Source organism: Scedosporium apiospermum, assembly GCF_000732125.1.
Source record: "Scedosporium apiospermum strain IHEM 14462 chromosome Unknown SEQ_SAPIO_0033, whole genome shotgun sequence".
Taxonomy (NCBI): domain Eukaryota; kingdom Fungi; phylum Ascomycota; class Sordariomycetes; order Microascales; family Microascaceae; genus Scedosporium; species Scedosporium apiospermum.
Window position 1 is genome coordinate 489,041 of NW_015971734.1, and position 27,738 is coordinate 516,778.

A 27,738-nucleotide genomic window follows, 5' to 3' on the forward strand; every position below is an offset into this window, starting at 1 on the left:
CTTATATCCGAACTGCAGGGTCGCTCGTAGGTGATTCTTGTCTGCGGAAACGGGGTCTACGAAACGACGAGCTGAGCTTAAGTTTACGAGGCTCTTCTAGTCGATGCACAAGGTCGATGAAAGATGTCTGTGTGTGTTTGGGCAATTGAGGCCGAGAAAGGTTTGCTCGTGCGAGGTATTCGATACTAGCAAGAATCCGGCTAAGGGAACGCCAATGATTGCCTCTTCAGGGAAGTTCAGAAAGGGGGCATTTAAAAGGCGTGGTCCTCTTGATGAGGGTCCCCTTGGAAATCTGGGGCGATGGTGACCTGTAATATTGGCGTCGGCATAGGGAGATGACAGGATTTGGCTTGTGGGTTGAGAAGCGACACCTTAACACCATTAAAGCGTGCAGGAGCTGATGAGCGGACTTCTCGGCCAGTTCACTAGCCTACGAAGTGGGACGTGCTTTACAAAGCGGTAATATGAGGGTCTGGAGATGGTACGATAGGATGCGAAGCATTGGGGACAACTTGACATGGGACTCTGACACCGGGATCATGGACACTACGAAGTAGGGGCCAACTCGGTCCCAACCTGGTGAATACCTGCTTTCTTGGAAAGTGATCCGGCGTTGCACTATATAAGTAAATGTTTGATTCAAGGATATGGGCCAAGGAGATCTACGGCTGGCCTCCGAAGTACTTGTATATTATAAGCAGTACTTTAAGCTTTGCGCTTTGAAGTTGGCCAGGACCATTTTGGCAGTTAAGATTAGTATTGAGGACGGCCGGGAGGAATGGATAGGCTCGGATTGCCATGGCAAGAACGTACTTTGTAGGCAGGCAGTGCTACCCGTGTCCATCTGGTTGTTAATATCAAAGAATCGAGGCGACAGACTTGAGACTTGGCAAGAACCGACACAACACGGGCAGGATATTTCCCCCTTTTTCAGCATTGCGCTTGCATGAATAATAATATCTGTAGCCGAGATCATTCGAAGGCGCATCGGGTTCCTGCGGGATTCTTCACAGTTCATTCTTCGAAAATTGCGATGCCGTGTAACTATCTGGATTGACGGGACGACTGGCGTGATTGGCAAAATCCCCAGATCTCCTGAAAGCACGAAGTGTAGGACGTCGCTAATAATCACATTATTGCCCAAGACCCTCGGAAAGGGCAGCGCCACCAGACAGGGTTAGGCTCAGCCCGGTTCCCCTCGGGGAAGCTGGACCGGGAGTACTGGACCACAAAGACCAGGACCTCGCCAGAGCCTTTCGTTGGATTTCATAATAATAACCACAAAGATACCTCTGAAATCTCGTAGATCCACGAGGACAAAGCACCTTGATGTCTTCCCATGGTACCCGGCAGAGCATGATGGCTGTGTAACTAGGAGAGGTTTCCCCGGAATCCTTCCAACCTAAAATCAAAAATATCCTTGCGCTCGCATTGTCTCGAGGTCCAAGCGCAGCCGGATAGTTCTTGGACGCCACACAATGCTTTCCCTGGAATCCCTTGTGATTGCACAAAATGCGACGAAGGATGGGTACGTAGTGAAGGTTCGTTGCGATTCAAGAGATCTGCAAAACGAGGAAAGATTCGCGTCGCTTTGGTAAAGATCCTGTAACCGAGAGACGTGGGGGCCACCATTCTCTCTGGACAGTCCAGGACAATGAGGTATGAGTACGTCGTACATTTTTTTGAACCATGCATGGGTCACGATGAATCAATGATCTAGAAATGGTATAACAATCGGTTCATGTCCGTCCGCCGCCCAGCGCCGTCCCATAGCAGATCGATTTCAACCCGACCTGTTCCTATTCGCGTCTTGTCCGGCAGGCAAATCGGGAAGCCTCCTCGGAGAAGGGATTCTGTCCATTTTCCGATGTACCAATCAAGTCACAACCTCACTCCATCTGAGGAGAAGCCCTTCAGAGCCCAAACCAGAAAATAGGATCGCTTAATTGCCAAGTCCGACTCCCCTGCTCACCGAGCCATCGGTGACGCTAGTGACCCCGCTTAAGCTATCTTAAACAAGGAAAATGCTCCTGAAAAGGGACAGAGGTGGTGATCATCAGCCTTTCCGCTAAACTACTTCGTACTTGTACGAATAGTCGGGGGCCACGGGATGCGAAGAGCTTAAACTCACATCGGGATCTTGGAGCCTGTTGATCCCACGACTCCCCCTCATAAGCTTCAAGCCTGATCATTCCTTTCGTCTCTTGGTCTTCGCCATTCTCTACTTTTCGTCGGGAGAAAGACTTATTCTCTTCATCCAGTGAAAAATGGTAGCAGGATTTTCTCGCCGAGCGTCTGTTGTTTTATCGTCCGTCTCATGGATGTCGCGGTGCATGTTTAGTCATCATCGTACATGGCTAAAATGGCTAAAATATGGAATTTTAGATGGGTTAGGGTTATGATATCAATATTCGTCCGCAGGAAATAAGGTTGAATTCCACATGAATCCGCGATAGAACCATTTGCTGTGACGGGATAAACTAGCTTTTCTTAGCTCAAACCCATTATTTGGCCGCACGAGCCATCTGGGCCTGCTTTTTTGGACTTACTGCTCCTACCGCCGCTCCCACTGTTCCCATAACCGCTACGACGACAGACGACCGAACGGAACTGGCATCTCAGTCCTCGCAGTCCTTCACCCCAGCTCTACTATCCCGCGGCTTGGTGGAGTAGATATACATCGTCTCTCCGAGAAAACACTCATTGTCACTATTATGGCGACCTCCACTCTCGCCGGGATGTCCGACAAGAAGCCGTTGGAACAATTCCACTACTTCCCAAGACTTCCCCCAGAGCTCCGCATCGCCATCTGGCAGATGGCTATACGCCCTCCGGATCTAAGAGGCGTCCATTACTTTTCCCTCTTCAGGAGTATTGGCGATCGAGAGAGCCCGCTCCTAGACCAAGCTGTCGCCGACCGTCAGTACGACAGGTATCTAGAAAAAGATCAGAGACTTTTTAATATCGAGTATAAAGCTGCTGCCCCAAGAGTTTCTACTCTGCCTGAGTACTCGTGGTTCAACGGAAACCAGTCTCTCTATGCCTGGGATGCAGGTCTTTTCAGCGCATGCCGGGAGTCTAGCCAGATCATTCGCAAGTCTATCAAGCTGGGCTTAGATCTTGACCAATGGGTGATTAAAGCCCAGCACAATGGAGAAACGGTATACCTCCGCGACCACGGACGGGACCTGTTTTTCTTTGAGTTCGAGCGTGAGGATGTTGAGGCATCTATGTCTATTCGTTGGGGTGTCCTCCTTTGCCAGCTCTCTTTCAGCTATTTTACACTTAGCCCATCCAATATTGCCTTTGAATTCCATCCAAGTTGGATCACTTCTCTCCCGGAAGGGGAATTCGACCTGTGTGAGGAACCTAGCCCCCGTGGCCTTGTCTCTCGTGCTTTTGAGGCCTGGTGTTGCGGCGAGCTCCCCGGCTATATCAGGATTTGGCTCATTGACCGAAGCATACAGCTGAGGAAGGAAGTAGAAGAACTATGCTACTACCCTCCTTGGAAATTTTCCGATTTAAAGTATACATACGTTAGCATTAAGAGCCAGGATGTTTTCTTTGGTATTGGGAAGAAGAAGAGGGAAAGAGATAGTGTGTTTTACCTATGCAAGAGGCTTAATCGTTGGGGAAGGACGATTCGTGGGACACCACGAGGGAGCTGCCTCGGTGTTTTGGCCTGCGTGCCGACAGACAAGCAAGCATAATTTGGCATCGATGCGGCGCCCGCATGTCCAGTAAATCAAAAAATTCGTGTCTCGATTTTAGCATGCTCATGTGGGAGTATAACTTTCTGCGCTACGGCGTTCTCTCCTGTGTGCCTTTCAGACCGGCTGTGAGTGTCTTGTCCATTTTGATGTAGTTGATGTCTTGAGAACTAAAGAGCAGCGAATAATTGACACCTGCCTTGGGTTGGTGTGTGGTCTCTCAAAATCCGGGAAGTCGCTATGGAGAGGCTCAGGAGACGTCGATGGAAGGAGCAGCCCCGCCCGCGGACTTTTGAATTTGTAGGATTGACATCTAACTTCTTTCCTGTCTTCTTCTCTTTTCCTTTCTATCACCATCGCCGTCGCCCGTACGTCTAGCCCTTTCTCCCGTTGCCATGCCCCGATTGCTGTCTGGTCGGAATCAAGAGTGCTGACTGTTGCGACATGTGGTTACTAGATCTTTTTTTTCTTTTTTCTTTTCTTTTTAGTAACGATGTGAGTGATCGCTTCCGCCCTTGGCTTTCCGCTGGACCCTCATTCTTTTCTGGCACACGTGCTGACCGACAGAATAGCACCAAAGCCCCGATGTAAGCTGTCCCTCGTTGGTGTGACAGCACATCATCGGTGAAGAAGTCTGACTCCTCCAATTGTAGTGAAAACCAAAATACCTGTGAGTAAGGCTATTTCCTTTCCATTAAAACTTCATCATATGCACTTCAGAAACCTTTTATATGTGCTAACCCAGCACTTCGATGGTCCTGTCTCGACTAGTCACTAGTGAGTTTGAATCCAACACTTGCGGCGTGTTACATTTACGGTCTCTCTGGACTTGGCTAATACCGTGGCTCTGGTGCTTAGTAGCTATTATGGCCGATGTGAGTATTCGCTCAGAACGTCCGTTGATGTCCGTTACGCTGACATTGCCGAATTGCAGAGCACCTAACCGGCTCCTCAAACCCCTGAGGTAAGCACATCGCGACATGATATGTTTGATCGTTGCCGATGTCCTCGGACCTTGACTGACGAAGCGGTGTACAGATGGGCACAGCCGATGTATGCTAGTCACACGGCCCTCTCGACTTTGAGATCTGGTGCTAACCAATGCTTGTCCTGTCTTGAGGTTCCACGAGGACCAGGTTGCTGTAAGTCTCCCACGACTGCATCACCACACCTGTCTTTTAAAGCCTTGGATAGAGGGAGCAATATTTTAATGACACTACTTCTCTTGCGATATGTATTTCGATGCTAACCTGCTTGGATTGTCTTGAAGCGCCACGAACGGCAATTGGCTGTAAGTTTCCACGACCCTATCACCACGCCCACCTTTCAAAGCCTTGGATAGAGGGAGCAATATTTTAATAATGCCACTCCCTTTATGATATGTATTTCCGGACTAAGTCAGGAATACAGTCTGGAATTTAGCAATGGTGGCTTCAAGTTGTTTTTCAGCTTCTCCCCCCTCGCCAAAAAAGGCCGAAATTTTGTTATTCGTTTCCATCACAATCGCGGTGCTCTGTACGTCAAAAATTGGGTCAGAAAGCCTTCAAGCCTTGAAATAAAAAGAACGCGGACCTCTGCTATCACCTCCTCCAAAATATTCACTCTCTGTCTGAGCTGTTCGACTTCCGTGGGCTGGCGATCTTTTTTAGGCACCCTATCTTCTGTCAGATTGCTTTAGATTGTTATTGAGTGTTTCGGCATACCTTTGAGTATCTTTAATTATAAGTTCAACGTTTAGATACCTGGTGGCCGCGTTGGGGAGGCTTTCAAGCCCCATCTGTGCTTTGCTCAACCCCAGGCTTTCCATGAAGACCTCATAGTCTATCTGGCTTATCGGCTCCCTCCAGGGCGGTCCCATGTCCCAGACAATAAGAAAACCACGTGGGAAGTCTTTTACTGATTCTATAAGGTCTGCCCAGCGGAAATCTCGGCTCCCAGCCCGCTCATCCTCCGAATATGAGACTACTACTGCAATAACGACGCAAAAGTCTTTGCAAAGCCTGAGTATTGTAGGTCTGGATGTTCCATCGAAAAGGCAGACGAGATCGCCTTTCTGTATAGGCCTCGCGGAGCTCTGAAGTGTATAGGTATAGCTCCACCCCCGGTCGGAAACTGAATTCTCTGGTGAAGTCAAGGTGAACTCCACACTCTGTCTGTCAGACCAGGCGATGTCACTTTCCACCCAATTGACATTACCTAGGACACAACCCTTGCTTTGAATCACGATCAAATCCTGATTGTCCCAAGTGAATAGCGATATACGTTCGCTTAGGACTGACTTGACAACTTTCTCAAGAAGGGTACTCCACGGAATCTCGTAGTCTGGAGATAGGTCTCTTGTTGTGGCATCATCGGAGCTCATGGCGAGCAAGGCATACACCTTGTCTCTGCGATCAGTCGCTTCGCGTGTGTGGTACATGTCGATAAGCTCCGCCAAAGGCCGTATATTCAAAGATAGCTTGCCATCATCTCTCGTTGCCCATTTTGGACGAAGAAATGAGTGCCGCATGAGGTACATAACTGGATGTATCAGGCTCCGGAGATCAGGGTTAGCTTCGTAGCAGTCTTTCCACAAGTTTAATCCCGAGCAAAACACATAGCCATCAATCTCTGTCGACCCGCACATGACTATGACATGCTGGGCTGCAGCAACCTCTTGAAGAACCTATTCCGAATTGCTATCAGCTTTGACTTCTTCACAGATGTCAGTACTCTTACCCACATGCGCCTAAACCAAGGACGCTGAAGCAGTGCCAGGATTGCCTTCTCTCTTTTTTTGTTCCTCTTTGAAAGTTTTTGCTCCTCGGTCGCTACTCTACGCAACTCGTCGAGGGCTTGTTCGCTGTCGTCTTGTTCCTCTCCGAGACAAACCACTACTCGACTAGCCCTGGCATAAATCATTGCCATCATCTGAACCTGGTACCTCCTCTCCATAGGGTTTGTTTGATCGATGCACACAGCGTCCGCCCATACCAGTCGCTCAAGAATAGGGTCACGTAGATGTAGAAGTGCAACGTGAAGGTTTTCGGTAACAGGAAGCGTATCTTTGCCTATGTATATTGACCTGATCTTCTCCGAAGAGCCCCATGCATAAGAAAGGGCGTCGTATAGATGAGTCTCCTTCTTTGAATCCAGGAGAGGATAGTCGAAGAGGTGACATTCAATTGGTGCATCTCGATGTCGATTTGGCAGTAGTCGGAGCAACCGAATCCATCCTTTTGCCAACGGCGAGTATGGATACGACGAGGACAAGCAATGGTTTGCGGATTTGCTCGCTTCCATCTTGAGGGCAGAGCCCAATATGTGGCAGCACCTGAACCGGCCCTGGTTGAGTCCGCGAGCAGTTGCAGAGATTCAGTTGGCATTCCATGCCCAATATTAGTCTGGGACATCCCTACATGTTGAGGCAGCTGGGACCAGGCCCCGCAATCGGAACACGGCAAATCATATATCCGGTCCTAATAGCACTGATCTTAAAGCAGCATGCTTTTAATAGAATTCGCACTGTTCGGATCACTCCGTGCGCCAAGACATTTGAGTTCGGTAGAGAGGAAGCCAATTTCAATGCTGATATTCCTGGCTTGTCTTGAAGCGCCTCGAGAAGAGTTGGTTGTAAGTCTCCGTGACTCCATCACCACCCACCCCATTTAAAGCGTTGGAGGGAGGGAAAGGTTTTACCTAACACAGTTTTGAAGTCCGCCGGAATAGAGCGAGCCGTAAGTTTTTCTTCAACACAGATTCCCGCTTGGGCGTTAAGGCAGATTTCCTGCGGTTCGGCAGACCCAAGTCCAACAGGCTGCGGTAGGTACCGAAAGATCACGTCCATACTCTTACAGTGTCCGCGATGCTAACGTGGCAATATGGAAAAGGACTATCGAAAAAAAGGCTGCGGTAAGTGCATAATTCTCTTTGACGGCTACTATATGTACAACTAGCCATGATTGCGGAGGTCAGCTAGCGCTTGGGTTGTCAACAGGATCTGCGGGATGAACCAGTAAGTACATTCCTCCGACACTGCTACTCCTGGTTTTTCACACCAAGCCTGGTTCTGATGTGCATGGCTCATGGGATTAGCCCGTAGAGGAGTGAATGACCCCCCCTTTGGACGAAGATAGTCTCTATCGCCGTTGTTCACTCACACGATAATAGAAGGCGGTTGCCACCGCTGTCGCCACCGCCCTGACCGCCCCGACGATGGCCCCAACCACCTCCCACGACATTGTGCCCTCCGGGAATAACCTCTAATCCCCCTGCAGAAGGTTCTTAGTCATTATTATCCCTAGAAACCAGGTCATGAAGGGGTTATCTCGTTTAGCAGGTGAAGACGCTGGGTCCGGGGACCTTGTAGTTGGTGACAGGAGGGTACCAGATGTTGATCTTGACACCGGGGTCATTACCCTGCAACGCTTATCAGTAACTGAAGGACGAGAAACATAAGTTTGGAGGAGAATGATATATCCTTACAGAGTACGCGCCGGGCAGGCTAACGGTGGAGGGCGTCTTGGAACCAGAGCCACCAACAACGTTTATCTGAGCGCATTCCATGTAGAACTGAGCACCGGGGTAGTTGCTAGCACCATGAAGAGCAAGCATCTCAGCACGGAGGAGGTACTGGCCTGACTCGATACATGCGGGGATGCGGATGCTGTGACGGCCCTGGCCATTGATGATCTTCTCGGTACCCCAAACACCAGAACTGTCGAGACCATACTCCTGAATCTTGAACCAGCCGTTACCGACGCCGGAGTCAGTCTTGGCGTCGCCGACCTTCTTGAGGTAGGCCATGATGGGGCCCTTGTGGGAGCTGTCCATGATGTCGTTGGGCGCAGAGCCGGTGGAGCTGAGCATGTAGCGCCAGACGGCGGTGACGTTGCTGCCGGCTTGGACGTCGATGACGGTGTTAGTGGGGGAGGTGGGGTTGGGGGGCCCGTTGCAGGCGAGGGAGTTGGAGGTGACGTCCTCGATGGGACCGTTGTAAGAGGGGATGCGGACGCCGTTGCCGATTCCGTAGTTGACACCGTTGACCTCGAGGGAGGAGAAGATGGTGTGGGCGCTGGCGAGGCCGGCGGCCGAGAGGATGGTGGCGAGCTTCATGATGTGAGAATGTAGTGAGAAGGTTTCTCAGAAAGCCAAAGAAGAACCAAGTACTACTGAGCTGGTTTGAGGTGGTTTTCTTTCCTTGAAGATCGTGCCGGGGTGAGGCACGCGGATATAAATATTGATCTGGGGACGAGACATCCCCACGACGGCGACCACTTCGGCCTCGTGTGCATCTTGGCGATGGGGAATGGGCTTATTGGTGGTGAAATCTCCTGAAACCTCTTGTCGCCCTGGCTGCGACTCTGCCCAGTAGCGTAACGCAGGACCAGTTCATCAGACTCGGAAACAATGTGTACGTGGCAGTGATCCAAACATGAAGAAGTGTGGTGGGAGCAAACAGCATTCTGCGGGAGACCAATGCAACGTCTTGGCGACATTGAAGATGGTCAAGACAACCCGTGACTCGGCGTGGGTCAAACGGAGGAACAAAGTCCGGGTAAAAAAGCCGCGAAATAGATTAATTCTCGCCGATCTCTGGCGCCGCATTCGTGGAACTTGATGACGACGATGCAACTCCTTCTAGGATACGACGAAGTAAATCCTGGCCCCTTTCATTTCCATGATCGCAGACCAATTCTCCATGGTTCCCATCAAAAAAGGAATAGGGGAAAAAAAAAAAAACCAGATACGCTGCGATAATTACCGGCCGTCCCCTCCTCATTTTGATTTCTGTTCGCATGTCGCGTGAAAATGTGGGAGATGGTGCATCCACGACTTCAAGATGTTGAGTTTATGTCGCATGTTCCCCAGCTTTCCCCAGGGTTCTACCACACTTCATGGATCCTTCATTTGCATTTCTTGTTGTCTATGTTGTCGACGCTCTGCCACATCCCAAGCCTTCCACTGGAGACGGGTTGTCTGCCGGGGTCATATCTGATTTGCATAGTCTTCGCATTCATGTTCCTCTTTACCGAGTCTGCTTTCATTTATCAAACCGTCTTCGCTACCACCACTCCGGTGATAATTTGCAAGTGCCGTGCCATTCTAGTGGTTGTTTCCGCTGGGGTTGTCAGAAGACCGCGGTCTGTATCTCCGAAGCTATGTATTCTCATCGTAGTCAAGCTTCATGCGCAAAATTGGGCTTAGAATTGACCTCGTAAGGGCAAGGATTGAATATTGATTCTCACTTTGCGGACGGCGTTTTAACAGCTCTGCTTCTCATTCCTGCCAGGGCCCGTTTTGAGCCACTGGGTTAGGTCCCCATTGTCTCTAGTGAATGTAACTTGGCTGTTCAGGCCCGCACATCCGAAAGTTGGCTGGCCATAGCTACATAGGCTCCTTCAGCGCTACAGGAGAGTTCCTCGGTAGAAAGTGATTATGTCACCGTAGCATCCGAGACGCTATTGTTATCTCCACCATCTATCCCCAAGTGTCACTGTAAATAGATGTTTGCGGGGTCGGCGGGGGCGATGTTCGGCTCCCAAACCCAATTGATACCTCTTATGGTCGCGCGGATATAGACAGGTTCCCTATCCTCCGACCGGAGCATAGGGATTTCTCTCATGGCATAGAAGTGCCACCAATAGCAGTCTTTATGGGAGGATTTGAGACGAGGGAAGGGTCGCCGTTCTTAAACTGCCTGTCAATCGTTGAAAGGTGCCGCTTGCCAAGCTATTTGGGTAATTCTTTCCCAGGTCCGGTCTTACAGTTGACTCTGGAGGCTGCGTCATTGGGCTTCCACCTGTCTCTCTCTTCCTCAGCTTCTTTTCCTTTGTTTCTTTCTCTTTTCGCCTATTAGGAGATATCTGTACATCGGCAGCCAAATGTTCCTCATATCACAGCTTCTTCATCTCTCACCTGCCTAGCAACACTCTACCTGGTCTAGTCTACATAAGTGATGGAATTATCAAATGACTTGATTTGGATGTTGATACTATCTTACACCCTATCTCCCGAACCTAGGTCCTCGAGACATTCTCATCTGTTAGCACGTGTCATAACTTATCAGCCCGCTACTTCCGCCGCCAGTATGTGTATGGGTATATCCTCTTAGCATTTCACTTCTCGCCGTTGGTTCTAGACCCTCTCATTCAACCCCCCAACCAACAACAACAAATGGTTCACCGAATCTGGTTATGTTGATTACCTCTGGGAAACGGTACACCGGATAATTCAGTAGGCTCAGCGACAGCTGAGGCTTCAGCAGCGGTGGAATCCGTCCGCGGTATCACATTTGGCGGAGACGTGGAGGCTGGTGGCATCGCCGGTGGGAGTACACCGGGCGGCAGGTAAGCCATCTGTGCCATCTGCGGCTGCGGCTGGTAGTACGTGCTCGGGGGTGTGGATGAGTAGTCGCTCATGCGCGCCCTGTGCTCCTGACCTGGAGAAACATTTTGGTAAGGCTGCGGAGCCGGTGCCATCATCTGGTAATAGGGTTGCTGGGGGACTGGCATCTGGCCGTACATATGTGGGCCTTGCATGAGGGGCGCACTCGCTGTTGACCCTGCTTCGGGCGATCCAACTAACGATGGCTTCTTCCGCCGTCTCCACAGGAGGAATGCAGCACCGACGATCACAAGCGCGCCGAGGAGGGCCCCGATCGAGATTCCCGCCACAGCTCCTCTGGACAGCCCTCCGTCCGATTCAGGAAGCACGGTTCCAGTCTCCGTGCCAGTAGGTCCGGGGCCTTCCTTTGCAGTTTCCGGTATCGCTGGTACTACGCCGGGGGAAAGAGGATGTGTTTCGAGGTATATTAGGTCGCTTTCGTGCCATCGAATTTGAAGGGCTCGGGCCCATCGCGTAGCGGTCGAGGTCCATGACATGCCGTAAATAATATCCGAGTCGCATACAAATCCACTACCATGCGCCAAATGATGTATTAGAGAAGGCAAGCTCCCCACAAATATACAAGCAAAATGTCCTTAGCCCAGTCTCACCTTGGTATGCAGAGTTTTGCCGTCTCCCCGTCGCTAGGCAGATAGGTTGACACGCCTGACATCTCAAAGTACGATATCCTCAAGCTCGTCCACGCGTCACATCCAACCGTATACCCTGCGGGGCAAATGCCGGGAGAATAATAGCCAAGAGGTGCCTGCGCGGCGGATACCCAGTTCTCGGGCACGCAGGACGCCGGGCCCGAGAACGAGCTCGGAAACGGGTACTCACAGGCCGCCGGGGCAGTGAAGACTGTCGTAAGTGGTTGGACGACGTAGCTCGACGTGTTGAAGTAGAAGGTGAAGTCGGGATCGCGCATGACGGTCGTCACCGTCGGGTATGTAGTCGTCGGCCGAGACATTTTGAACGTGCGATGGGGGCTGTTATTCCCACCAGGAGAGTCTGTTTCCACCTCGGTGGGACAACACCGTCCGAAGAGAACTCTTCTTGTGCCATTGAGCATTCGTAGACCTTATATTATGTGTTGACATCCCTGGGCATTGGTACATGTTCCCTGTTTCGTCCCAGGATAGTAGGGCGCCACCAACAGACTTTCAATTGGCGGTCCCAGCACAAGAAGGAGTCGACCACTTGTGTCCCTGGAGATCATGCACCTAGAGTCGCAACCCCATGCTGCTCACCACCCTCAGCCACAGCTTGTTCAATGCCAAGCCCGGCCCAGGTCCATCTAGGCCCTCCAGGAGCCTTTTTGGGTCGGGTGATCTAGGTTTGTGGAACGCAACACAAACAATCTGGACGATCACATCTCATTCTCTATTCTTTTCATTAATGTTATGGGGGAGAACCCACCTTCAAGATTTCATCCTGCAGCCTTAAAAAAACCAGTGAATCATCCTCCAGACTCTGGGTCCGCCGATCTTAAGGAATTGGGGAGTAATACCTCTGAAGGGTGCAAAGGTTTCAAATCTATGCAGCCCAACAGGGGGCCAATCCATCGGGATGTCCCACTGACATGCTGTCCCTCTGTGTCTGTGCGTAGGATTCGCCCAGGGTGGGTGTGATGCAACCCCTCTACCGTGGCTTGCGCGGGCTCAAGCCAATCATTCCCTCTTGAAGCTGTCAAATCTGACCCCTGACTTGTTGTCATCACCATGATCCAGCCGATCCCATGTTATTAGACGAGAGAGCTTATCATCCACTGGGACTTATCGATACCCTCCAGATTTCTGTAAGGACAGTTGGTGCAGTGGCTATATAAGACTGCTTATAGTCAAGTGGCGCTGATCGTGACACTTGGAGCATCTTTTTGTTGTCAAATGTTCTAGCTGTAAGCAGATCATACATGACAATTTTCTCCCGCCTTCCTTGTTCAATCCCAAGATCACCAGCGACCCACTGAAAAAACCCACTCAAACAGGGTTGGCATCCTCATGAAGAGGCTAGATAATTCCATGTTAGGGTTAAGGCGGGCGTCGATGGGCAGGGATGTCCTTCCGGGCTCTGTCTGCTTGGAGCCCTGTGGCACTGATGATGAATGGGGCCCCCGTTAAAGTCTCCGGAATTGCCACCTCGTCATAATCTTGGCTTCGTTTTTCTACTAACATCATGTTCAACCTCGAGGACGCGTTACTAATGGCTGAGAGTTCCTCTCTAAAACTGAATGGGGCGTACCGACGACGATCCTTCTCTACCTCAATTAGCTGTTAACTGCGGATCATATAAACGTATACGGGCCTGCTTAACTCCCCCTCGGCTGCCCCAGACCAGGATCATTGTCAGGAGATGCCTTCAGCTTCACTCACGGTAGGAAGCAAACCAGTAAATAAACTTATCTTGCCGCGCGAAAACGGAACTCTTTTCTCGGTGTGTATGGTGCACCTCTTCGACGAATATGGTAGTATGTCCGGTCTCCTGAAGCGCAGCACCAACTAGACCCAGCTCGCCCTACTTGAAAAGAAAATTTCGTCCCTAGATGTACGCTATATCGTTCAAGGAAGCCTGAATGAACACCCTTTAATCCGAGTCCGGATGAGATGTCTCCATCTAAAGAGCCGCTATGCTCAAGACCTCCTCCACCTCGCCAATTCTCTCTACTCTCCCCTTCGACAACAAGGCAACAATATCCCGGCCCGGCCGCAGACCCTCAGTTATACCGCTCAACCTATGCGTGATAGTAATGACGGTATGTCCCTTCTCCGTAAACTCTTGGTGAATAATGTTGCGGATGGCTGATTCGGCCTCTGGATCAAGGGATGACGTAGCCTCGTCCAGTAATAAGATCGGCATGATATGTCCGCCGTCAAGTTGGGGCCCCGATGAACTCCGTGCATGGTTGAGGGATTGAAGTTGAAGAATCGCTCGGGCTGCCGCGAAAAGTTGTGACTGACCGGTAGACATTTGCGGCAAGGACGCGATGGAGCTGTTCAAGATGTCGTGGGCTTCTCTCGGTACAGCATTCCCTGCGTTGAAATGTGACCACAGGAAGGTCTTTTGGAGCGCTGCAACGATGGCTTCATCAGGGAGAGAAGCAGAAGGCTGGAATGAACAGGTTGGTCAGTGGTCTTTTTTCAACGACTAATAGTTATGAGACTCGGCAAGAATTCCCTCACGTCTAGATTGAAGCGTAGACTAGCCTGGGCAAGGACGAAAAGATCCTGAGTAACTGTGATGAAGCATCTCTGCCTGATCAAAGAACGGGGGACTAGGCTTAGATCGAGGCCGTCAACCTTGATAGTTCCAGACTTTACGTCCAATAGACGCAGGAGGGTGAGCAACAGGGTGCTCTTCCCGCTGTCAAACAGTGTCAGCTGGAATCTAGAAGAAGAAGTGTTGAAAAACGCTATAAGACCACGGACCTGCCTGTCCGACCACAAATGACTAGTTGTTGACCTGCGGAAATCTTCATCGTGACATTCTGTAGAGCTACTGCTTCGTGGCTAAAGTCCCGTGTTAGTTGTAAAATAACCTGGCCGTTGACCAATCTTCATCTTACTTGTATGCCACCGTGACATCATCGAACTCGACAACTCCGGTCGATGACCAAGTCTCAGCAGGTATAAAATCCTCGTACGGTTTGTCCTCCTTCGGCGTCTCAGCCTCTAGGCTTTTGAGGCGAGAAATGGCACCGAGCGATATTTCGACATTCGTCCAAGATGTCACAAGTGCAAGCAGAGTACCGTTGGCAACTAGCACAATGTTCAGCGCCATACCAATCTGTCCCGCTGTTGTCGTCCCCCTGATCAAAATAGCGAGAGTAATGAGACTGGTTGCTAGGGCGGCTACCATCAGGTCGAGGACGATCCTCAGCCACTGCTGAAGACAGAAGAGTACGTAGGCAGGCTGTTGGGATTTGTCGAGATGGCGGATATTTGCCTGCTCGACTTGCTTCTCCCAGCCGAACGCCCGGATTGTCGCAACACCTTCGACCTATCAATATCATTGTTAGAAAAGAAGAAACACTCACGAATTCAGAAGTGTCACATGCCGACTCGAGGAAACTTGAATACACTGCCGACTGTGACTCAAGATCAAGTAATCGTAGTTGACGTGAGGTGCGCAAATATATCTTTTGTATGAGATATACAATTACCACGCACAGGGGTAGTGTTAGAGTCATCAGTTTCTGTGCACTGAATACCAAGACGGTTTGTACTAGAAGCTTGAAGACCTCTGAAAATAGGTTAGAAAGCTCGGGGGAAGGTCCGCGAAGACTTTAGGAATCTCACGGGTCGATATAGACAGAAAAGCTGGTGGCAAGTGCGTATCAACCAACTGCATATCCTGACTGAATCTGCGAAGAGTTAGCATGCGGCATGCGCGACGATGGTTGTATCAACTTACCGATTCAATATAACTCCGATGTCAGTGGTCGAAAAGTATAGCAATGGAGCCCTGGATTACATTAGTACAGTACAGCAGCCACGGGCAGGGCAATCTGCACGAACCCGATGATGGTTGAAAGAAGTCGGCGGTGGAGTTCAGCTCCAGACTCTGGTGCAATACGGATATGCGTAGACCTTTTCCAAATTTAGTATCGCCGCAGTCCGAAATAAGTGAAATGTGCCGTTACTCACCACATCGAACCATTAGTAGAAACCCAGGCCAGCAGGGATAAAATTAGATAGCCCCCGACGTAAAACCACGTTTGGGAGATGGGCGCTTCAGTCCACTTTTGCAACCAATATTGGGGGAACGTGATAAAGAACGAATATGACGATGTGCAGGCTAGAAGAAGAAGGAAGTTCTGAACGCCAACGGACCGAATATAATAATCTATACCAGGGAGTCAAGTTAGTACGGAAGAAATATAAGTTTATGGAGCGACCTTGGGCCATTACCATAAAGTGAAAAATCCCCAGTTGCCCTGTTCAGATCAGAGATGGCATCGGCAACTTTGAGACTTTGGCTCTGAACGGTTTTGTCCATTTGGGGCTTTTCCTCGGCAGTGCTATGCTGTGTGTCGTTGATGTGAACTTTGAGAATGTGTTTTGGGTCTTGCGTGAAATCCGCCCATGTCCCCTGGTACGTGATTGTATTATTCCCGAGAATGACTAACTGGTCTGCCAAATGGAAATGCGTAGCTGTTTATGATAGTTAGTGCTCGTCCCGGCCTTTTACAGGGAAGGTCTTGAACTTGCAAGAGTTGGTGGCGAAAAAGACAGTTATCCCCATCTTCCTAAAAAGACTCGTTGGGCCGAGGAGGTTCCCCACGATTCGGCTTTCCGTCTTGCCATCGAGGGCACTAAAGCAGTCATCCAAAACCACAATCTCGCAACGGGAATACACAGCGCGGGCAAGTGCCTGCGTGTTTGTTAGTACAGAAATCTCCCAGTCTGACCTTGGAAGATGAGGCAAAGAGACTGTTGTAAGAGCGGAGATCACAATTTACTCTAGCTAAGAGTGGTACTGCGATGGCTCCAACAAGAACGCATGTCGGGTAGATATTTTGCACCAGAGGAAGAATGGGGATGGAAACATACTACTCGCTGTCGTTGTCCCCCGGAAAGATTCAAGCCTCGGCTTCCGATCGGAGTGTGGTCTCCTTTGGGGAGTGTTAAAAGGTCTTCGTCGAGGCAGCAAAGTCGAATAACCTGTTCGTACCAGCCTGGCTCTTCCGGGCAAAAACCGCACACGGCCTCCTTGAGAGTGCCACTTGGCAGCCATGGTGACTGTTCACACCAGCCTATGCGCTTCGACGACACCGAGATTTCCCCACGCGCCGGAGAAACTTCGCCCATGAGGGACTTGGCCAGCATCGTCTTGCCGCTTCCTACTGATCCGGAGCATATAGCGATCGACCCTCTGTTAATGACCAGATTGATGTTTGTGAGGAGCGGAGGCATTGATGGACTGGTTTGAATTGTAACATCCTCGAAGCGGATGGCTGGTGAAGTGTCGCTCGAGCTATCATGGACCTTCTTCAATGTTATTCTTTCATCATTTTGAGGCGGCTGCAAGAGATACTGCTGGATGCGATCGAAAGCGGCCAAAGAGCCAACTGCCCTAGGGATAATCGTCATGATCATGTTTGCAGGGTGAGTCACTAATCCGAGAAGTGCAGTGGTCGTAAATGCAGTCTCCGTGTCAAGTGCTGTGCTGCTGAAGCTTGCCACAATGACGAAGAGCACGAGCGTCAAGATGGGCGAGAATATCCCAAGGGCATTTGCTGCAATGGTCAGGCAATGAGATCCCCAAAACGAGAGATCAAGGGAAGGACATACCACTTGCATTGTAGGCAAGCATCATCCACCGCACTTTACTAGCCATCTCCAGCTCTTGAAGTCGCAGGTTCTGGATCAGCGATTCAGTGTACGCAGTAACCCCAAGCATCTTCAAGCTTTTCACCGAGGCGAGCATTGATGTGGTCATCGCAATGCGGTTTTGGGTAGCCACATTCCAGGCCTTTTGCTTGGTCTGAAGATTTTTGGCCAAGTACCGGCTCATTCTGGAACAGACTTTGATACTAGTTATTAGCGTGAGACTGAAGGAGATGACGTACGAGGACCTACAGAAGATGATGACGAGTGGAACAGGGAAAACCCACCCGACTTCTCGGGCTAGCATCGTCAGACCCAATATAACCTCGAGGATCTGCGCCCATGCCTCGTGGAACATGGGCGCAGCTTCGGTTACATTATCCGCATCTGCGCTCATCAGCGTCACAGCTCGTCCGTCGTCGTAGCCGCCTGACTGTTGACTCAGGGACTTGTGGTTGATGAGACCGACAACAGCACCTCGAACCATAACCCGGAGCAAATTCAGGCGGTGTTGGTACCATGCCCCGGATAACTAAATTGTAAGTTAACGACTAGAGTCACGCAAAATCTAGGATTGACAAGACTTGCCGCTAAGCCGACATATACGATAACCGCCATCAGAATTACGGAGTATTCTGTTTCCGAAGATTGCGACGATGGCTTGCTCATGGAGCGGATTGCGGTGCTGATTAGAACTGGTTGAGCGTATCGAAATACCATAAGGGAAAGTCGAGGGATGACCGGTGCGAGAAAATGGGGCAGCATGCTGTGGGCCAGAACCTTGGGCAGCGTTGTCTTTGTCTCTGGTTTGGCTGCGAACTTGTTAGGGAATTCCTGCAAGATCGAGCACTGGCTGCAGGGTTGAAGCACGGGGATTAATACCTCTCTGGTCCCAAGCTTGCAAGGCCCGATGACGGCGTAATTTCGACGACAGCTTATGATCCATCGGTGGAAGATCATCCCCAGTGAGGATTTTCCGGTTTCCTCGTGCTAGAATTGGATTGATCCACCAAAAGAACGCCCGACTCAAGATACCAGCCAACTCCTCCGGGGGCCATTGACCCTGGGGGCCTCGGAGGATCTTTTCTTTTCCTCGACTTTCGGTCATTAGAAGTAGGACCTTGAGGAAGAGATTCGCTGTGGGAGGCCCGTCACTGGCAGAGACTCCATTCTCATACACAATCGTTCCCAACTCGGCGGAATCGCACGCCAAAGATGCAAGTAAATAGACAACAGCTAGATCGGATGGTCTAACAGACCTAGCGTGCTCTAGGAAGAGCAGCGGGCAGAGGCCTAGGCATGCTATAAAGGAAGCAACGGCTGAGAAAACTCTAATGTCGAATTGAGATGTCGGGGACACCGGTGTAATCGAAACGATTGCTTGGACCAATGATAGTAGGATCGCGATTATCTATCTTCAGGTTAGTCGATTTGCGAACCAAGTTTCCACCCCTTGACTACGGACTAGTTTCGTAAGACCGTGGCGCCCCGGAGCGACCTTGATCGTTTCTGTGCGAAGCTTCGAGAGGCGGAATGGCAGCAGCAGCAGAAACAAGGTGGAAAAGGCAGCGGAAACAAGTTGAAGTGGTGGATACATAATGCGCTCAGTCCGGCTTGCGCGAGTCTGCTTCAATACTTCCTGATAGAATATCTTGCGCTCCGAAGGTTCTGCTACGAAAGTAAAAAGGAGAACGAAGAGATGCGGCGTGGAACTTCAGGCACGCGACCTATAGGGTGTCTGATAGACTCCACCTCAGTCTACCAACGGTTCTCTACTTAATGATCGGGTCCGACTGTAATACCATTTGTATAAATCTTGACGACGCGTCCCAGTGATGGTGGGGAAGAGTGCTCATTTCCACTCACGCAGCAATATGCAAAGAACGCGTTTGATAGGCTCGGGTACGAAACCCAAGTGAGATCACCTTCCCAGGGGAGGCCATCCCGTCTGCAGGAGCCGATGGCTAACTGACGACCGTTTATGACCTTCCCTAATTAACGTAAAACGGGAAGTAACCCTGACAAAACCCAAATTGATACCGACAGCGTGCTGCGGCGTCCCGATTAGGTTTTAACACATGAAATTGTTAAGGAGTACAAAGTCTTTGCTGGTTCACTAAATGGGGATACAAGCGCGAGTGTTCTTTAAACCTCCCTCTTTTGCCGAGGTAAGGTGACTTGTATAATACTGCCTTCGATACAAAAGTACCAGGTAAATGATGCAATGCGGGCAAGCTGGGCGATACGAGGTCCTAGTCGATCCTGGATCCGCACACTGCGGGCGCAATTTTCCGAGACTCCGTGATTTGTATCGAGCGATAATATCCAGGTCGAGGCGGGCCGGCCAGCGTTAATGAATACGAAAATCGTCGCAATAGGCTGTTTTGGGCGTGTTTCGTGAATGCAACGGACATCTCAACCACTCAATTTCAGGCTTAAAATACGAGGAAGCTAAGCAGTCAATAACCCAGGGCCTCGAGCCATTATCTGCAATGGTCTTCTTTTTCAAAGCGCAAATGAAGCTCGCTACATGGTGCAATACACAGACGGGTACGGTACACAGGTAATGTGTTTCAGGTTAGTCCTACCACAGTACCACTTAGCAGTGTGGTACTCTACCCAAAACTTGTGTAACTTTGAATGTGGGGTAACTAGAAAATTGCGGGTCCTTTCGAGGCGGCACCAGCAACGGGATTTTGGGAATGCAGTGTTTCTCAAGACTCCGAGGAGATCTGACAATGTCGACGGTGAACAACCGAGCCCATACCGCACTCCAAACCATCAACCTGCTCGTAGAATTTCCACCGAGGCCTTTGAGAGATCTACTATTTCGGGATTGGTAGGAACCCACTGTTAGAGAAGATATGATTTGCTGAGGTGGTGATCTACTTTCTCTCTACTTTCACCGTCCTATTGTACCCTGAAACCGGTTGACCCTTCTTCACCTTTAAATACCGGGCGTCTCTTAGTGTCTTCCTTGGAATGTGATTCCAATCGACAGTGATTTCGGATAAAAAGGGGGGCGGCTACGGCCGTGCCCATATCCGGACGCAGCTGCGCCGTCCAATGCTCAAAGTGCTATTGTCGTGTAGACCTTCCTAGTACCCTCTGAGCAAGTTCTGGCAAGGCAACGTCGATTATTAGCGAAGTTGTTGAGCTTGCGGGTAATGATATTAAGAAGGTAGTCAGCCTCCGTCTCACGGAAGCTAAAATGGGTACTTAGATAGTTTCGGCTATGACGGTCGAGGTAAGAAATGCGTAAAGTGTCAAATACAAAAAGAAGAAAAAAAAGTCATCAAGCGGTTTAAAATTCCTCATGTTGGGGTCCATCATCTGGCAGAACGGTGGAAAGCACCAGACAGTTGCTGTATGTTTCCATTTCGAGGTCGTCTTCGTCCACATACTGAAGTATCAAGAGGAGCTCTAGAAAGCAGCCCAGCGCGAACCTGGAGAAGGCAGAAGTTCAGAGGCGAACGGAGAGATGCGCCGGGGGGTTAGATATAACGGCAAGAGCACTTTCTGTACCTTCCTGGGCAGATCCGAGCTCCGCCGTATTATGCTTTTTATATGAGGTTATGGAGGAACTCCCAACCGAGCAGCTCAAGCACCAACATTGCGACCAAACGGCCCAGCGGTCATCGGAGCGCTCAGAAAGTTAGAACAAAAGGTGTTTTTCGTAGCTACGTGTCCGGCGGGGAGAATTGCTTCGTTCGAAGTCCAGCCAGAGCAGCGCATGCGATCTTTTTGGAATTTTTTTATCCATTTATCTTTTCGTTGTTTCAACCGATACTTTTTCGTGGCTTTTGCCTTATCGATGTACGTATTCAGCACCCTCATGGTGCGCTGCATACTGAGGCGGTCGTTAATCGCATGACGTCCCGGTAAGCCCACATCCTCGAGCCGGGAGCGTCGTCGAATAAAGCAGCGACATGGGCCGATGCTCTTTTCCTAGCCCGGATCTTCTGCATCACTCATTGGCTCGAGGGGACTAGAGTAGTGGCCTGGGGTAGACGCGAGTGGGGGACGACCTTGAGCTTAAAGCGTGGCAGCAGGCAGTAGTGGGTACGGAGACACACTCTCTCTGCCAGGTCTACCCATAACTCCCAACCCGATCCTGGGAGAAGCGGGCGAGCGCGAGATATAACTTCAAGAGATGTCGAAAGAGGTTTGTTTGTTCCATTTCGTCAAGTATTGGGAAGCAGGTTTCGACGAAGGACAAACTCTTCCCCATAGATGGTGCTAGGTATTTTTGAAGGACCAGAAAGCCGGAAGGGGGTACATGAGATGGGTTCGATTTTATGTAGTCTGAGGGATCAAGCTATCTGAAACTGCCAGATATAAGTTCCAGCATTCTCAGGTGGTGTCAGGAAAAAAAAAAATGATAAAATGGCTAGAGTGGGTGAAGTGTTCCTCTTATCCATCAATTTCGCAGGTGTACAAATACGTTTTCGATGGCGGACCGTAGAGTCGATTCACATGACAGTGAGGTATGGAGAGACATAGACACGAGAAAAGCAAACTGCGTCAAGGAAGGGGATCCGGATAGACGGTAAATTTGTCTGCATACCACATATAAGAAGCATTTCTCAACTACGCTTCTCGTCGGCGGATCCTGTCTCACCTCCCTCCCTTCACATCTTTAGTCAGCCAGCTCTGGAATGTGATCCTCAACTATCAAAATATATCATCCCTTCGATGCCTGGGAACCATTCCCCACAGGCAAAGATATATCGGAGAAATGAATGGATCAATGAGATAATATGAAATCCCAGCTCATGAGTCTCGGTACGGTTTTGGCGCATCTTCATAGGAACGTACTTGTTTCTAACACCAAAGTTTTCTTCGGATACAGGCCTGCTTCGGGCAACTGACTCAATCGCGTGGACAAGTATATTCCCCTACGTTTATTCCATGATTCGATCTTACGGCAGCGTCGAAGAAACGCAGATCTCCTACTACGCAGGACTCATGATAGCCGTATTCACCTTTTGCGAATTCTTGAGTGGAATGCTCTGGGCCAAGCTAAGCGATCGAATTGGTCGCAAGCCCGCCTTGCTGATTGGGTCGTTTTGTGGTATCGTTACCGCGCTTGCCTTGGGATTCTCGAAGTCGATCTCACTGGCCGTTGCCTCGAGGGCTTTTGGCGGCCTTTTCAACCCAAACGTGGGCCTTGCCCAAACCTGCGTTGTGGAGTCGGTTCCGGAGAAGGATGAGCAGGGTAAGCCATGGCATGAGATCTTAACTGCATGACGCGTGACTCTTTACGGCTCCCAAATCTGACGACAGTAATCTTATAGCCAAGGCTTTATCGTTTATCACGTTCCTGAGATCCACTGGGGAAGGCCCCGGCATATTTATTAGTGAAAAGTCCAAACTTAAACCTCAAGCCGACATCACACCCATTGCTCCCGTCGACAGCAATTTAGCTGGGCCAGTGTTGGGAGGCTTTTTAGCAGACCCAGCTACATTATATCCATCCATCTTTCCACAAAAATCAATATGGACTTCGTATCCATGTTTTGTTGCCAAACCTGGCTATCGCGTTTTTCCAAGCCGCGAGCTGGGTAACAGCTTTCTTCCTTTTACCGGAAACTCACCCCGAACTATCGGTCCAACCTAGCCGAACTCTGGGTATTTTGCGCCTCATAAAAAGCTTTGTCGCGAATTGGAGCCCTATGTCACCAGCTGAGGGCGACTACGAGCTCGTGGATAATGGTCAGCCAGAATTGCAGGCCCTCAGAAGGGCGTATGGCGCTCCCTCCATCCATGAACTGGAAGACATCTCCGTTGACAAAGAGTTTGGAGACCATCTCAGCCCACCCGTGGGCGAGGGCAGGGCAGTTGCGTTCACTGCACAGGTTATTTTCCAAATCGTCTCAGTCTCGCTTCTAGCCCTCCACAAGGTATCATCAGATGCAGTAATGCCCACGTTTCTTGCCATCTCCGTAGCGTCGAATGGACCGGAATCCTCACCTCGTCGGAACCTTCTACAATATTCCGGCGGGTTTGGATACGGCAACTACGAAATCGGGTTGATTCTCCTATCGCAAGCCGTAGTTGCCGTCGTCACTCAAGCCACCGTGGTGCCTCTCTTTATCAATCGCATGGGGCCGCTTCGGGCATATCGTGTGATCCTCTGCGTTTATCCGACGATGTACCTCTTCACACCTATCCTACCGAAACTGGCGCCATGGATGTCCTTGATTTTCGTACTGTTTGATCTTTGGACAAAGGTCATTCTCTCTTCTGTCGGATATAATATATGTTCTGCGATGTTATAAGTAATAATGTTCGCATACGGGGAGACCCCTCAGCTCCTCTGTTTACACACACCCTAACTCGTTGAGTAGAATCTCGAACACGATATCCGAAAAGTACTACATTGCTCGTGTAAATGGAGCTTCTGCTTCATTTTCATGCCTTACACGATCTGTAGGTCCTATCGTGACCGGCAAAATCTTCACAATAGGCCTCGAGCTTGGATACGTAGGCATTGCGTTCTGGACCCTGACGGGCATTGCGTTCCTTGGATCACTGGAGTCCTTTATTCTAACGGATCACCCGTGATATGGCTATCCTCTTTTCTCTCAGTGGGTTACAAAACGTGTTCAGAATTGTACCAACATGAGCTCCTAATAGCTCTATTTGTTCATTATTGATCCCCTACTTGATTCGAAAGTATTAATGGCAATAGAGGTGCAAAAGCCATCGATTGACCTCCCACTACAGGCCGAGGTCTTCTACTTCCTCGTGATAATTGTCAAATTCAGGTACTCCGAGGAATTGAAAAGTCCGGACCCGCTTCCTCTGTTTGGAAGAGCATTGTCCGGGGCGGGGCCGCGGGTGGGCAGAGAATTTTTTTTTTTTTTTAATCTACAGTAGCTGTGTCACCGCCACCCTCCGTGCCAAGTGGGTTTTGCTTGAGGATTATTTCCGAACATACCATAACAAGATCGGGATACATGAGGCGATAAGGAGGTGCTTTGCGCGTTTAATAAAGTTGACTAAACTAAATTAAGTCCTTTTGCAAAGCTGGGTTTGTACGTTGTATAACCATGATTTGTTTGATTGTGTTAGGTAGGAGAGGTTGTAAACTACTTGGTACTTGAAATTCACTCAAGTGACAATGGCCCCTTTGTTCTATTGTCATCCGCCGATCCCAGTGTCGAACCAATGGGTGTCTGATGCACTTTAGCTGTGAGATGCGATGAGGCAGGTGGTATCGAGGTCCCACCCCGCGGGCCTGATCCGTCTGGGTGGAACCGGGGTCAAATGGAACTGGGGCGGTCTGCATCGTCGCGCAGGGCTCATGGGCTATTCATCAGTGCCCCTGGGCCCGTCTTGCCAGGCACCAAATCTTCAAAGTTTTCTCTCCCGATTTCCACCCGACCCGATCCATCTGATCCTCTGCATCCACCTTTCACGCTCGCTCGCAGTGTCGGCCCCCAACTGTGCTCTAGATCCCCGATCCCTGATTCTCAGTCCTCTCTTCCGAACAGTCGCGACCATTAATATTGTCACTACTATCATCACCATCACCACCACGATCATCCTTACCATCAAGCACTTCAATACTTCAGCTCGCATATCGACAACCAGCAGCAGAAACAACTACGCGTCTCGTCTCCTGTGCTACTTGGCCCCTTCTAGGCTTGTTAGCCTACTTTGGGGCTGTTGTCAATGCTGCGGGTGTGCTGGAATTCGACGTGATCTTCCCGCGTACCAACGAGACATACGCCGTCAGATAGGTTTCCCATTGTCTTTGCACTACAAAATGCCGAGCTCGCCAAACATATCCCAATCTCTATCCAATCGCTTGTTCGCCAAGGTGCTGACTTTCGGTCAGCAACTGGGGACTCATTGCGCCACCTAAACCCAACCTCTCCTCCAGCGAACCCTACTTTATTTCAAGTCAACCTCACCACTGAGGAGCCTCATGAACTATTTGGTACTGTTTACTGGGCAGGCTGTGATGAGAGTAGCAATCCAATCGCCTTCAGTAGCAATACCACCAACTTCAGTGTCTACTTTACTATCAAGAAAGGTGGCCAAGAAGCCAATCTTGTTACTGCTACAGAGAAATGTGCTGCCCGAGATGGAGTTGCTATTACTGTAACTGACCAAACACACGAGGTTCCTGAGAGGCCGTCTTGGCAGGGGCAACCATTCGGTACTTGCGCAGTATTGGTCTCTTCTCCAACCCCAACCATCAACCCCTGCCGGTTTAAGATCGATACAGCTGCAGCGGAGAGCATGTCTGCTGTTATTCATGCGGCAATGTGCAGAGGCTTGAACCGGCCTGCCGACTGTCCGAAGGAAGAGGAAAATGCCGTCCACCAGCTGGTTGTTGTCGGTGTTGTGAGCTTCGCCGCTGCTCTCGGCGCCATCGGTTTCCTTCTTGCCTGATCAGATAACGGGTGATATGACCCACCCGCACCCACGACCTTCTCACGACCCCCCTCCTTTTCTGTGGGCCTTCTCTTAACCGTTCCTCCCGTCTCCCACTCTTCCTCTCGGTTAGGAAAAGGGGTTATAGGAGAAGGGGTAATATGACAATAGCAGCCGAGGTCCCCCTTACTTAAAGGTAGGTGCTGTCACTTCCTCATCGAGAATCAAATCCATTCCGACTCCGACATCAAGCGGCATCTTCAACACACTTACTATCTGTGTAGTGGTAACTGAGATACACACTTTGAATTACGAGTCCAGTCCCTCTGAACAACTTGAGACATACTGACAGTCCTGCCCTCATCTAGGTGTCCGCAATACAAGATCACACCCAGAGCTACCCAGTCACCATGGTGGCTTCGTCATGGCTCACAGTGGCACTTGGGGCTGTTAGCCTCGTGCCAGGAGCCGTGGCGTTCATCCATTCCCCTTCTTTTCCTCCTCTTCTTCCCAGTAGCTAGTTATCCATAGTCCATCAATTTATAATCAAGGTTCAGGCAGCATCAGTTTTGATATTCAGTTTCCACATGTCAGCTCTTTTGTCAATAATAGCCCCAAGATCCACCAACAAAGTCCCCATGGTTCTTGTACACAACATATTACTGATGCGGCGCAGCCACCGACATGCATATTTACCTTACTCCATCTCGCATGTCGGCATGCGTAAGAGGAAAACTGAAAACCTAACACTCTCATCTGAAAGTAGAGGGCCGCGTCATGGGCATAGTCAACAGGGCTCAATGAAATAGTATTTTTGATTGGCATGGTTCTTATGATTACTGTAGTACCTAGGCAATCGAGGAAGTGGCTAAGCATCTGAAAGTCGGCCGAACCTCCCACTCTATACGATGACCTAGAGATTGGCTACACTTCGCCAGAAGTGCTAAGTGGTTCACGACGGGGGGCGTTGATAAGTGCTTGCTTCGTCGCGATCTACCAAGAAACGCCGAAACAGTTGGAGCGTGCAGATTAATCAACGCTTAGGTCAGCTTACAACGGGCCGTCGGATGCCTGCATTGGGCGCCCGAACCTGCATCAAGTGAGAACGAATCACATTTCGCGCCCAAGGGTGGGTCGCAAGTTTACCGGCCACCAAACGTAACAACAATATGCTGGACCCGGTTATGATGTCGATCACTAATCAATACACTGTTTTATAGCCTTCGTTGCCAGCGAGGGCGATATTTTGGCTAGCCCTTCCGCCATTCTTGGCTCCTACCTACTTCCAATACATAGAAGCCACATCGGCAGGACCTTTCAGATCGGGCTCCTGAGGAGCCAAACGCCTCTTGAACCCCTAAGGGATGTGAAATATCAACCCCCTGAACTTCGTGTTAATCTGGAATGATGTACTACCTTACAGAGAAAAGATTTTCATCGTTTGGCTGCTGGTCGGCCGCCCGGTTGCCGCTTATACCGAATATCCACCTCGCCAGTAACAACTCCTAGACACGTGTATTCGATGAACCCTTTAGCTCGGCGATGATCAGCAACCACAGTCGAAATAACGAAAGGACCTCACATGGAAGGATTCGATGTTGCATCGGGGTAGGACGGGCGTCAGCAGGTTAGAATCGGAATGGTAGCCCGATGGGGTAGACTTACGTAGCCAGTCGTACTCTTTCCTCCTTGGGGTGTTGGGAAAAGGACCGTCATGAAGATGAGAAACTCGATGAGAATACTGCATGGAGACAGAGGGCTAGGGAATCAAACTTAGTACTACACGCCGGCGTTCCTCATGAGCAGGAAATTATATAAAGCTCGAGCCCGCGCCCTCTTCGCTCCCATCTTCGCCATCATCAATTCACTCACACATCTCCTCCACAACTTCAAACACTCAGAACACCAGCCTTCCAAAACTTTCCCACAAATTTAAGCAACTCTTTTCA

The 27,738-nt window shown here is 50.1% G+C and overlaps 4 protein-coding genes and 1 pseudogene across 4 annotated transcripts; 2 read left to right on the forward strand and 3 right to left on the reverse strand.

The window, feature by feature from the left end:
• Positions 1–2,714: 2,714 nt before the first annotated feature.
• SAPIO_CDS0714 lies at positions 2,715–3,710 on the forward strand (annotated as a pseudogene; the record flags this gene model as incomplete).
• A 4,311-nt stretch (positions 3,711–8,021) lies between these two features.
• Positions 8,022–8,804, reverse strand: SAPIO_CDS0715 (putative cellulose binding protein; the record flags this gene model as incomplete). The annotated part of the gene is made up of 2 exons (XM_016783430.1): positions 8,022–8,108; positions 8,175–8,804. The coding sequence occupies 2 exons, from the start codon at positions 8,802–8,804 to the stop codon at positions 8,022–8,024; spliced, it is 717 nt and encodes a 238-aa protein (XP_016646196.1).
• Positions 8,805–10,870: 2,066 nt separating this feature from the next.
• SAPIO_CDS0716 (uncharacterized protein) lies at positions 10,871–12,045 on the reverse strand (the record flags this gene model as incomplete). The annotated part of the gene is made up of 2 exons (XM_016783431.1): positions 10,871–11,606; positions 11,687–12,045. The coding sequence occupies 2 exons, from the start codon at positions 12,043–12,045 to the stop codon at positions 10,871–10,873; spliced, it is 1,095 nt and encodes a 364-aa protein (XP_016646197.1).
• Positions 12,046–13,688: 1,643 nt separating this feature from the next.
• Positions 13,689–18,121, reverse strand: SAPIO_CDS0717 (Beta-glucan-transporting ATPase; the record flags this gene model as incomplete). The annotated part of the gene is made up of 14 exons (XM_016783432.1): positions 13,689–14,180; positions 14,255–14,435; positions 14,501–14,581; positions 14,638–15,071; positions 15,414–15,429; positions 15,486–15,536; positions 15,590–15,661; positions 15,719–15,917; positions 15,983–16,163; positions 16,263–16,445; positions 16,625–17,310; positions 17,366–17,589; positions 17,689–17,933; positions 18,008–18,121. 14 exons carry the CDS (start codon positions 18,119–18,121, stop codon positions 13,689–13,691), a joined length of 3,159 nt encoding a protein of 1,052 aa, XP_016646198.1.
• A 4,191-nt stretch (positions 18,122–22,312) lies between these two features.
• SAPIO_CDS0718 (uncharacterized protein) lies at positions 22,313–23,891 on the forward strand (the record flags this gene model as incomplete). Its single annotated transcript, XM_016783433.1, has 4 exons — positions 22,313–22,619; positions 23,087–23,555; positions 23,752–23,791; positions 23,871–23,891. The coding sequence occupies 4 exons, from the start codon at positions 22,313–22,315 to the stop codon at positions 23,889–23,891; spliced, it is 837 nt and encodes a 278-aa protein (XP_016646199.1).
• Positions 23,892–27,738: the final 3,847 nt, after the last annotated feature.